At 42.1% G+C, this 12,445-nt stretch overlaps 1 protein-coding gene across 1 annotated transcript; it reads right to left on the bottom strand.

The window, feature by feature from the left end:
• Positions 1 to 2,575: 2,575 nt before the first annotated feature.
• LOC119735541 (fibropellin-1-like) lies at positions 2,576 to 11,481 on the bottom strand. Its single transcript, XM_038209276.1, has 6 exons — positions 11,309 to 11,481; positions 10,789 to 10,920; positions 10,158 to 10,301; positions 8,755 to 9,024; positions 4,742 to 4,880; positions 2,576 to 3,225 (listed from the first exon to the last, which is right to left on the bottom strand). Exons 1-6 carry the CDS (start codon positions 11,361 to 11,363, stop codon positions 3,108 to 3,110), a joined length of 858 nt encoding a protein of 285 aa, XP_038065204.1. The 5' UTR covers positions 11,364 to 11,481; the 3' UTR covers positions 2,576 to 3,107.
• Between the last annotated feature and the right edge of the window lie 964 nt (positions 11,482 to 12,445).

The raw sequence follows: 12,445 nt of genomic DNA, 5'->3' as shown, positions 1-12,445 counted from the left end.
AGCATATTGTTGGCCATGAATTTGAGGGTTTGTAAACTGAAAAAAATATCGGTGGAAGCCGTGCACAGGAAGGTAAGCTTGTGTTTCTGTGGAACTTGGATGAAATTGGGGCCATATTTTTTTTCCAATGGAGTGTATAGGCACTGCTTTTCAAAATGGCGATGGGCTTCAGGACTATTTAAAGGGGTGATCATCTTCGGATGGAAATTTCTCCTAACAGTCATCAGATTAGGCTACCAGAAAAAAAAAATTGAAAAAGAAAATGAAAGATGATGTAAGGTAAGCTTTAAGGTACCTTTAGACTGCGAAACTGAGAGCCATGCGTTTTGGCGCCGACAGGCCTTGCTATGGGATTTACTGCACACAACCTATACTAGTGGCATCATGTAATACATCTGACCTTTACTCTAAAAGTTTCCAGTCTACAACTTTGCCAATTTACCAGCCTGTTGGCCTATTCATCAGCTTTCCAACAAGCTATAGTTTGTCCAGAACCATAAGGTACCTTTAGACTGCGATACATGAGAGCCATGCGGGTTGGCGCTGACAGGCCTTGCTATGGGATTTACTGCATAAAAACGAAACTAGTGGCATCATGTACTACATCTGACGTTTACTCCAAAAGTTTCAATTCTGAAACCTTGGCGATTTGCCAGCTTGTTTGCCTATTCATCAGCTTTCCAACAAGATAAGTTGTCCACAACCATTTATGTTGGTACCTTATTAAGACTGCAATACAAGAGAGCCATGCGGGTTGGCGCTGACAGGCCTTGCTATGTGATTTGCTGCACAAAAACGAAACTATTGGCATCATGTAGTAGCCTACATATGACGTTGACTCCAAAAGTTTCAATTCTGAAACCTTGGCGATTTGCCAGCTTGTTTGCCTAGTCATCAGCTTTCCAACAAGCTATAGTTTGTCCAGAATCATTTATGCTAAGGTGTCTTTAGAATGCGATACATGAGAGCCATGCGGGTTGGCGCTGACAGCGCGCATGACCTTGTCAAGTTATACCAACGCTCTTGTACCAGACGTTGCAAACTGTTAAATAACCCGACATTCCTGAAGAGATGTAGAGATGCAAACGTGGTCCCAAAGACTCTCCGCCTACGAGACCCTATCAAAGGAAACAATTCTGCTCAAATCATACACACTGCCAATAAAGCCCTACTCCGATCACAAATTATGCCTCCACCAGATGTTGCCTATACCGAAGCGATTAAGACATAAAGAGAAGCAGGGATAGTCTCCGCACGACTATGGACAAAACTGATTATGATAAGATATCCGCCCTCACGGATAAATCTGTATCCCACACATTTCATGCCACCCAAAGGAAACAGATCCGAAAATTCCAACGCCTCACTTCTTTTAACAAGAAGAGAATGGACTAGAGCCTCACGCAACACGTCCAAAGGGAACAATGATGACATGGAGAAAACGAACTCAGTCGTAAACCTCAGCCAACGCCAGCTATCTAAAACGGGAATCAAATGTCTTAGCCTTGTGTATGAATTTTGCTACTACCCCTAGCAAGATATCCCGGTGGAGGAGTTCATTCAATCGATTGAACCTTCTATCCGCAAGATGGAAAAAGAAAAGGCAGACAATATCCGTGGTACCCATCTTCCAAATGGGGGCGCCCTTCAAAACTGACCATTATTATGTATACTATATTAATATATATACAATTTCACGGCGCATTGTAATGGTTATGTTGAGCGGGTTTTCTTTGGTGGGATTGATGTCAGAAGAACTCTATAAACACTTCAAATCATTGATGACAACAACAAATTGTCAAAAAAATTGTCACCAAAAAGTCCGCAGGGTGGGGGGGGGGGGGGCAAAGTGCCCCCTGCCCCCCCCCCCCCCCCCCCCCCACTGGATACGCCACTGTACTCTCCTTGAATCGTAGCACAGCCTTACCGACTTCATTATACAGGCATCTTCGCTCATCCAGCTCGAAATGCCCACGATTCTTTGGCCATAAAACCGCTCCGACCCATTGTGTCGTCAACTTGCATTGGTTCCCCAACCTCCACTGTCAATAACAGAGCATTTTTGTTGCTGCACATGTGTTGCTGCACATGTTATGCTGCACATGTGTTGCTGCACATGTTATGCTGCACATGTGTTGCTGCACATGTGTTGCTGCACATGTGTTGCTGCACATGTGTTGCTGCACATGTGTTGCTGCACATGTGTTGCTGCACATGTGTTGCTGCACATGTGTTGCTGCACATGTGTTGCTGCACATGTGTTGCTGCACATGTGTTGCTGCACATGTGTTGCTGCACATGTGTTGCTGCACATGTGTTGCTGCACATGTAACTGGAAAAAGAACAGTGGGTAGACTTTTTCCGTTCTGCATTAAGCTTAATATTTACAACCAAGCCGTTGTGCTAGCGAGAATAGAACATGTCACACTTCAAATTGATCTTGGTAGCTGAACTAGAACAATTAATATTGTCCCAAATAATTATCATTGAATTATCATTGAATTGCCTATTATATACTTATTTAGAAAGTCACCGACTCTGTATTCAGAATAAAACGCCAGAAAAACCATTGCAGTTAAACTTTCCTAAACAATCATTTATATACTCTCTTTTACAATTTTTTAATACAAACTTCAATGGCTTTATATAAAATATTAATAGAAATATTATTTGTACAAACATGTAATACGAAAATACAATATGCTATACTTAGACAAGTCTATTATACAGGCAGCATGAAAACCTGTCCTACTAAATAATTAGTTGACAAAAAAATATCAGTGAAAGCTTTCTTTGTTTGTTTGGTGACCATTATACCAAAGATACACCCCGCCCAGCCGCAGGAAGAATTGGTATACAAAACTGAAAGGCAAATTGAACAGACTCTTCACAGCTCAGGCCAAGTGAATTGCGACGAGCACTTTTACCCTTGATTTTTGGAGAGGGCGCTATTGAAATATTCATCAAGTGCGAAGTCATGAGTAATTCATACTTATTATTCAATTTAAATTTCTTGAAACAACATACCAGAATATAGAACGGCATGGCTAAATAATTATTCTGTCTGCAAAGACTGTGGGGTGGAGGACATCGGCTGGTTCCCATCTTCAGGCCATCTGATGTCCATGTTCCATGTAGCAAGGCTCCTGACCCGTCTCCGGACCCTTCTTTATGATCTGCTTCCCGCTGTCCACGGATACGGTATCCGAGTCGGTCGTTTGATTTCTGTGTCATAAATAAACCAAATGATGGGAAAGTTAGGCGAGTCCTCAAATTAGAATCCCTCCCCGGACCGTTCGGGGTTGAGCCCGCCCAGTATGTTGAAGGGATTGGGACCTTGCGTGGAACCGATCGGCCTGGATTAACTCCACCAGGCTTCTGCACCATGGCTCTGGCTCATCACAAAGGAACCAATTTGCGATGCGCTAATCCTCCAGTAGGCAACAATGACTGTGATGAGCTTCATAGAAGTTGCCGCTGGTAATCCGAGCAGGCCGAATAATTCTCCAACAATGGCCAGACTTCAATTTATGTTGCCTATTGTGAAACCCTGAGTCACCAGTTTGGACCGATTGGGGCGTCACGCTTCAGTGACCGGGTGGCTTCTGGCTTCGTACCGATTGGGGTGAAAGAAATTAGCATACCGGACCCGGTACCCGAACGGTCTGTTATCTGATGGCTCGCCTTAAATAACAACATAATATTTCTTGTCTTTTCAATATCACCGGACTATCAGTCGATAACCATTCGGTGTATCAACGATCAGCACAAATGGAAACGTACTTCTTTTGTTCTTATTTGTACTGTTGAAGATAATCTGGTACCAATACACTAACACACACATTAAATCAACAGATGTTTTGGTGTTATTGGGATTTTTTTCTGTTAGAGGCGACTCATTTCCGTAGGCGAGTTATTGTGAAGCTGTTTTGATTCATAGTTCAGTGGTAATTTTTGTCTGTGAAAAAGAAACCCTGACGACGCTTTACCACCCTTATAATGTATACATAGTTATGCATATATTTCAAAGAACCAAATCAACACGCCACTGTGATGACTGCAGGGTGAAGCCTTTGGGCGCTCTGTCGCGTTTTGTTTTTACCTTTCTGCTTGTCCTAATGATGATTGAAAATCACATGAACATTTCAATATGCTGATGATAATTTGGAGGTTATTGTGTAGGGGAAACCTCAACCTTGTATCAGGGCTTACTTTATTTCAACCTCCTTTCCAACAGTAAGTCCTGGGATGGGAACTTGCTTCCTGTATCCTGATTAGATAGCGCAATTAGTAGCCAATGGATTTATATTTGCAACGTGTATTACGTGTTTTCATGTTCAGTGTAATTTCTAAAATTTCCTCCTTCTCAAAGATGATAATTTTCTGTCCAATCTGATAATATTAATATGAAAAGGGATACTGCATATTGGCTGGATACAAAATTGTAACATTTGAACTATGAAAAACAAAAAGTGTTTTCGTAACTCAAGCCGCGACGAATTGATTCTGTTTTTACCTCAGACACAATAAACAAAAACAAGCGCTGATGTAAAGCACACGCGGGCAACAGACTATTCCTTATTTGCATACGTATCCCCCAAAAATGGATATGCAAATGATCCAATACCAGTGTGAGAGAGCAGGTAGTGGTGGGAGCGTACTGCTCGACATCATGGGAACGAGGTTGGGGGAAACCTGTCTTCCATTTTCCCCTAGAACTATTCGTGACATGGCGACTCACCTTCTTCGGTACAAGAAAATCCCGGTGAACACCAGTATCGCTACAATTATTATTACACTGCAAACCGCAGCGATAATGATGGCCGTCGGCAGCTGTTGGTTACCAGCGACGTCCTCGGGGCTACCAGGGTTGTCGTCTCCTGAAAATAAATTGATTACATTGATTATTTTTTCCCCAAATAGATCGACACCATGTCTCATTCACAAACCCGAAATGCCTTTGTTGTCGTTGTTGTTGTTGTTGTTGTTGTTGTTGTTGTTGTATTTATGACATCATTTACTATTGTCATTATTTTGATGATATGAAATCGATATCAGACTGTTCCATATGTAATAAGTATGGTGATGTCTAAAAACAATTACAAAATTTTATCCACAGCGTTTATTGATTAACTAATTGTAAAACGCAAATGAAACGTTTCTTCTGAATAAATACGCTTCCCCCGAGGAAACAACAACAACAACATAATTATGGTCAAACATTGAGTCACTCGGAAGACCCATTAGGCTAGGTTATTGGAGTAACGTGCAGGCCCGGATTACGCAATAGGCATAGTAGGCACTGTGCCTCGGGCCTACGGAAAAAAATGGGGGCCTATGAAAAATTTGGGGGCCTACGAAAACTTGGGGGAAGGCCTACGAAACTACCGCAGTGTGCCATAAAACACATAGGCCTACCCACACACACACGCGCAGAGAAAAGTTTTTAGAAAGGTTTTAGGGTCTCTCTCAGAGAGCTAGGACCTATACCAGTTTGGCCTGGCTTGATTTGCACAGCCCCCCCCCCCTCAACAAAAAGTGTGTTCTGGATCCGTCCTTGTACCCCCACCCCAAATAGGCCTAATCTATAGCCACAGATTTTTATAATTTTTTTTTTTAGACAGGGACATTTTCCGGTTCTTATTACATGATTTTCCTAGTGTATCCAACTTCAGGCGTTGATTACTCATAACATGGTTTTGGGCGAAATTCCTCATTTTGTCACAATAGGTCACAAAATAATGTGCCCCCTCGAGATGAAAATGAAACTGTCTTGAAGCGCACACGAAAGCATTATGATTGCGTTTAAAAATGATCCCTCTCTTGTAATGCAAATGTGCCCCTCAAAAACACAAACACCCCTCGCGCATTAACAAGATTGTGAACCTTCTCGAGATGGAAAACTATCCCTCGAAAACACGAATGACCCCTCTCGCAATAAAACAAAATATGCCCCTCTCAAAATGGAAAACTGTCCCGCAAAGAAATAATAGTGCTCCTTTATACGCTTTTAAAATGTAATGCAAACATTTTTAAAAGTGTATGTAAATGTTGGTTGTAAATTTTACTCTGGGTAACATGTATTCCTTGCAATGCAAATGAAAACAGTTTCACAATTTTCTCCTCTTTGACTGAAGGAAATGTTTTATCTGAGAAAATGGCTCTGTTTGGTGATGCCCTCAGTTATAAAAACGTTCTGCCGCCGCCGATTGGCGTATTACATGTGCAGGTGTTAGTAAAAATTATACTCGCTTGTACACAATACGACCCCAATTTAGATCGTTCAGTCGCCAAAGGTTCATGGATTTGCTTTGTTTCATCTCAAAGGCCTTTTCGTGATCGTAGACTTGAGTCAAGGCGTATGGCAACCCGGACTCGAAAAAAAAGACCATGCGAGTGGCAGGCTTGTTGGCTCCGTTCGCCGTCATTAGGGGCGTAATTCCCGGGGTGGGGTTGGGGTGGGGGTATACCCCCACACTTTTTGACCGCGGGGATGGGCTATTGAATTACCCCCACTTTTTTGTCATGAGAAACTGAAATGTATTTAGTAGCAGAGAAAGTGGAGAAACAAAGTACAAAAGCTTTCAAAAATGTAAGCGCGAGTATACATAAATGGTAATGAATTTTCCCAAGCTAGCTAAGGGAGCTGAATTAGAATCAGACAAACAAAATTCCCTTGTAAACAAAAATTGTAAATGGGTCAGTAGTTTGATATAAATTTAATGAGGTGGGGGAAACTTGCTAGAAATCATCTCAATGATAGCGACATATCAGCGTCGGCCGAAAGACGCGCGACGCGAAACAATCATCGATGAGACAGAATAAGGACGAGCATGGTGAGGTTAATTGCTCGTAGTGACTCTGAATAGTCAACTGCTCGGTACATAAGAATGATTGTAGAAAAGAGTTACGTAACAGCATTCATGTGTATAGCACGATGCTGATGCATCTTTCGCGCAGCTATGAAACACAGAGTAAGTCTCCCACTGTGGAATTAAGGATTATGTTTTTAAACGCAAAGAGAAAAGCACCTACTGAAACAGCATAGTTGTTAAGCTGTCTGACAGCGGACCCAGGGTTAGGGGTTCGAAACCGCATGGTGTCATTTTTTTGGTTTTCGTTGACCGCAGTTCTGTCATTGAAGAGTATTTATTTCCCGTGGTCATTTACCAACAGCAGTTAGCTCGGTCGGTCGGTCGGTAAGCTGACTCACAAGTTGGGACTGTCTGGGAAGTCCAGGTTGGCATCTGCGTATAGGTACGGGGTTCTTTTGCTGACTCGGCAGCAAGGCTTAGGGTGCCACCTCGTTTCCTCCCTTTATGGTGCCTGACTTTCGAGTTACATGGATGGACAGGGAAGGAGGTGTGGTGGGCCGGGTACCGAGTCCCAGAAGAGTTCTATATGGAAGTCGGTAAGGGGCTCATTGAGTTAGGGTCATAAGTCCGACTCCTGAAGACTTGGCCATCGCCACATAACTTTTTGTTTTATTTTCTTTCTTTTCTATTGGAGAACAATTGCAAGAATGATTAATTTGTTATTTTGAGAGCTTGTATTTTAATCGTTCGAAATAAATTTTTAAAATTGTTCGAAAATACAAAATGCAATCCAGCTATAATGTTTTTATTTTATTGTCGCAAAACTGCATGTACATGCTCAGTACCTTTGCGCATACCTTGTTCAGGCCTGTTCCCTGATCCCAGACATCAGCGCGGGGGGGGGGTGTCTTTAAATCCTATAGTGGATTATTTATATTTTCATATTTTTTGTATATGCACAGTTGTAGCAGTCAACCCCCGTATATGAAGCGACTTCGCGCTGCAGCTTGTGCCGACATGACAGAATGTACAATCTTTTGGCATGGGTTTCAGAACCGGATTTTAGCTTCGAGGAGTTTTAAGCAGCGATGTTTATTATTTACATTCTCCACTTTGTTCTTATTCTCTCTTCCTTTCCGATTCCTTCTCCATTCTTCGGAACACTGATACCTAGGGCCTACGAAATACTTAATCCGGGCCTGACTTGAAAGTTACTCGATCTTAATGAACTTGAACACACTTTTTATTCTTCACCATACTGAAAACACTAATTTTGCAATCTTGCATGATCTTATGAGTGGGTTTCTCAGAACGCAGTTGACGCCCGTTTCGTTCAGAGTGGCTTTCCAGTGTCGCACCAATCCAAATGCTGTATGGGCTTAAAGATGAATTAAATGTCTGCACGCAGAAGTACAACTTTCGACGCAGTCGAACTTTTCATATAATACATTTGCGTTGTTCATGTAATTATCACTCGACGGAATTTATGGGTGCAACTTTTCGGTCAAAAGCGCGCAAGCCGGTCTCAGACTTTTAATCTACGGCGCGAGTTTTGAGGCTGTGATCGGACCAGGTAGACCTGAATCACCTTTATAATGATGTAATCACCCCTTGTTTACATGTGCGATTTCCTATGAGAGCGAGGCAGGGACAGAACCGCCAAACTCACATAAGACAGCGCACGTGTCAACAAAGCATGACGTCATTATGCTCTAGGTCAATAGACCGGGTGAAATTTGTTTTCAAAATTGGATATTGTGGTCACGTGATGCCAACGTTAGGCAAACGGTTCTCTTCTGCACTGCGTGTATATCTCTTGAAATATGGATGTTTAAAAGACTAGTGTTGACATAGGCCCATACTGTTTAATGTGGGCCAAATGACATGCAAAATATGCCACGTCATAGACCACATGGTCTATTTTAAAGGAGACGCTAACCTGGCAATGTTGATGATGAAGACAATGATGAAGATGGTGGTGATATCAACGATGTTGCTGGTGGTGATGGTGATATCGATGGCGTTGATGGTGTTGATAGGGATGAAGGAAACGACGATGACGACGATGGTGATGGGGATTGGAAAACAGGTTCTTCACAGTGACTGCCGACGAATCGACCAGCATCGCACAGACACCCGTACCCATGCCTGTTGTATACGCACGTGCCGCCGTTGCCGCACGGGTTGGACATACACCAATTCATGTCCTCTACAAATAAACACAAAATTGAAAGGAAATATGACAAAAGCTAATGACACTTTGTAATTGGATTCCCTCAACGGCAGATCCAGTGAGGGGCAGGGAACAGGGGCCGTGCCCGCCTCCCCAAAGAATCATTTTGGTTTTTAAGTGAGGTCGCAAAAAAGGCAGCCTCTGCGTACACCACCTTAATTCTTTGCTCAACAAAATGAGGTTAAAGTGGTCAGAAAAGTGGTGTTGTATACGCACGTGCCGCCATTGCCGCACATGTCCTCTACAAATAAACACAACATTGAAAGGAAATATGACAAAAGCTAATGACACTTTGTGTTCACGCAAAGTGACTGTGTGTACAATTGTAATTGGACTCCCTCAACGGCGGATCCAGGGAGGGGGCGGGGAACAGGAGCCATGCCCCCCCCATAAAGAATCATTTCTGTTTTTAAGTGAGGTCGCAAAAAAAGGCTTAATTCTTTGTTCAACAAAATGAGGTTAAAGTGGTCAGAAATAAACATTGTCTCAGATCGCACAACAGAGAATCTGGAATCTAACAGAAATAACAAAAACAAAACAATTCCCGGCCCTTAAGCGGGCCCCGAACTCCACGCCGTAAATTGTTCTGACATTTTTTGGGGGAACAACAATAGTTGTTGGCCCCCAACAAATAGTGTTCTGGATCCGCTCTTGGATTGCCTTTTCCAAAGTACTATCGGTTGGTTAGTGAATTCCAGTTGTAAATTCCTGTAGAATAGAACGTGTCATTTGAAACTGGAATGAAACTGAACAACCACAATTTAACGCTGTTACCAAAATGTTTTTGATTTAACAATTTGGTTTAACGAAATATCCCCCCCCCAGTTTTAATATTGAAATCCCTATTTTTAATATAACTGCACTTCTTTAACACCGGAAGTAAAACAGGGTGGGGGAAAATCTTAACAAAAACGTAAACTGTTCTAAATTGATAAATTTATATTTGAAATGACAGCAAGCCAGACAAAATAATTTCACAGGGTGTCTAGTACCAGTACCGATCTTTAATGATTCGGTGGGTTACTTTTGGGATTAATGCAAATGATTCTATATACCTTAAATGGCCTAATTGGCGATACTGATCATACTAAAGAGCGAATATAACTCACCTGTTATGACCGGAGCCGTGCAGACGTGGCCGCATCCATTGGAACAGCATTTCAGCGGGGCTGGGCAGGACGAATCGTCCGTGCAATCCTCGACGCACAGCCCGACCCTGTCATCTGTGATATCAGGGCAGAAACCCAACCTCCCTGTTCAAAAGGATAAGAACATCGTGCTGTCATATTACTTGCACTATTCAAGTTTTCGAAGCGTGGGTTGGGGATGGGTGGGGGAGAGGTGGAGGAGGGGGGGGGGTTAGTTCGAGGATCAGACATTTACGTAGGCAGAGCAACGGTACAAACGTGGGATACACCGCAGCATGGTCTTTAGAGACTGTGACGTAATTTCAATGATTCAATCACAACATGTGGTCTAAGCTGTGGATTGGCTGATTTTTATGAAAGGTTTTGTCATACACCAACGGATTACCGAAGAACAGATAGAAGGCGCCCGCTGAAAATTCAGAATCCCGAGGTCAAGACGCAGCTTTTTGCATAATTAATTGCCAAAACGGCTCGCTTATCATAGACCCTTGCTGTGCAAGAAAATATTCCATAGACCTTTTGCAGGGTGAATCAGGCGCTAAACGTACAACAAAATTACGATATTCAAATTTGAAAAAAAAAACACACTAACCTCCGCTGTTCTGCCTTTGCTCACAGCGTGGCCCGCTGTAACCGGCCGGGCACAGGCAGCCGTACCCCTCGTATTCGTTGTAGCACGTACCGCCATTGCTGCACGGGCTGGAAACACACTGGTCTGCATTCACTGGAATAACAACAAGTAGTACATTTATTATTGACTAATTACTTATTTTCGAAAAGCAAAACCCGTGCATACTTGCCTGTTGATAAACGTTCGTATTCGTTGAAGTCGGACGAATTGTCAGCTTGAAGAGGGGGGAAAAGAATTTTAAACGAATTTACGACACGCGGAAACTTCACGAAGGCGCAAAAGAAAGACACGTTGGTTTGATAACAGCAAGTAACGACGAGTATTATTCAAGACGCAATAGTTGACACGATGTTGTCAAGAAAAATGGGAAAGGTGTCCAGTGCGTATATCTGTGAATTTTAAACGATTTGGCATATTTCCGCAGCGTCTATCGTTCGAAACCTATAGAACTGACTACAAATCTTCAAAAATGTGAACTTACAAATTTCCCCTGCTGTAAGAATTACAGCAATCATCAGACAAATTGCCGCATCCATCTTGCGAACACAAGTTCTCCTTCTAAAAGTTCTTCCACAAAACCAAACCAAGAACGCTAAACTCAGTTCTTTTCTTGTTAACTGTTTGTAATATAAGTGATCATGACATAGTCCAGTCCCAAACTGTACGCCAAGTACTGCCGAACACCAGTTGCACGCGATTACTATCAAAACAGACGATGCTTGACGCATACTTTATTTACGGCGGGTTTCTTTGTGTGGGTGCAGTGTACCGAATCGTTGCCTTGGGTTCGGTGACAAGTTTATGAATGACTAATACGTCATAGTAAGCGCCATTCATCGAGTTGCATGCCTTATAAGGTCATTCTGGAGCTCTGGGTCACTGTCCCATTCAAACTGGTTGCCATACCGATTTCGCTGTGACACACCTGTGAATATAGTTTGAATTTGTGTTGATCGGCTTTTTGATCAAAACTACGAGTCATGAATGAGTTGCCTAATTTCATTTCGATATTTTTATATATATATTTTTTTATATATGTTATTATTATTCCTTATTGGAAAAGTTAAAGCAACGCACTCGTTTTCTAGTCGATAAAGCAAGAAACATCCGCTATATGGAATGACAATTCCGTTGAATGGTTGGTTGTAAAGTAACAAAAAAGTTGGGAAAATAGTCCAACAACAACAATATAGGTTTTCCCTGCTATTTTAAAATATTTTATCATTAAAATTCATCAACTCTATCATTCGATTTCGTCCACGAAAAAATAATATCACACGCTTTTAAGAAAACCAATTTAGTGATTTACCGTTCAATTTCAAAGCTTAGTCATCCTCTTTAGTCACCGGGGCGAGAATATTCGTCATTGCATGCAGGTCAAATTCGTCCAAGCTAATGCCGAATGGCAGGATTTAGAGATCCTACTCGTCCTATATAAATCAATTAGACGAATTGCATTTCTGAATAACAAGGTTCGACCTAGACGAGATGAAATCGAATAGTCCAGAACGAAAACGTGTGCTCATTGTTTGAATTTGCTTCAACTGAATTTGAAATTGTCTGACAAAAGAAAAAAATAAACATCGGAAGTGCACTAAATCGATATTGGTGGACACAT

The sequence above is a fragment of the Patiria miniata genome, unplaced genomic scaffold (assembly GCF_015706575.1).
Source record: "Patiria miniata isolate m_02_andy unplaced genomic scaffold, ASM1570657v1 HiC_scaffold_29, whole genome shotgun sequence".
Taxonomy (NCBI): domain Eukaryota; kingdom Metazoa; phylum Echinodermata; class Asteroidea; order Valvatida; family Asterinidae; genus Patiria; species Patiria miniata.
This window is presented reverse-complemented; position numbering and strand designations above follow the sequence as displayed.

Bases quoted from the DNA above. Each gene is read 5' to 3' on its own strand.
- LOC119735541 (XM_038209276.1), bottom strand. From the start codon at position 11,363: ATGGATGCGGCAATTTGTCTGATGATTGCTGTAATTCTTACAGCAGGG. The intron at 4,881-8,754 runs GTTAGCGTCTCC...ATTTATTTTCAG, and splicing joins TTCATCATCAACATTGCCAG to GAGACGACAACCCTGGTAGC. The intron at 3,226-4,741 runs GTGAGTCGCCAT...TTTATGACACAG, and splicing joins ATTTTCTTGTACCGAAGAAG to AAATCAAACGACCGACTCGG.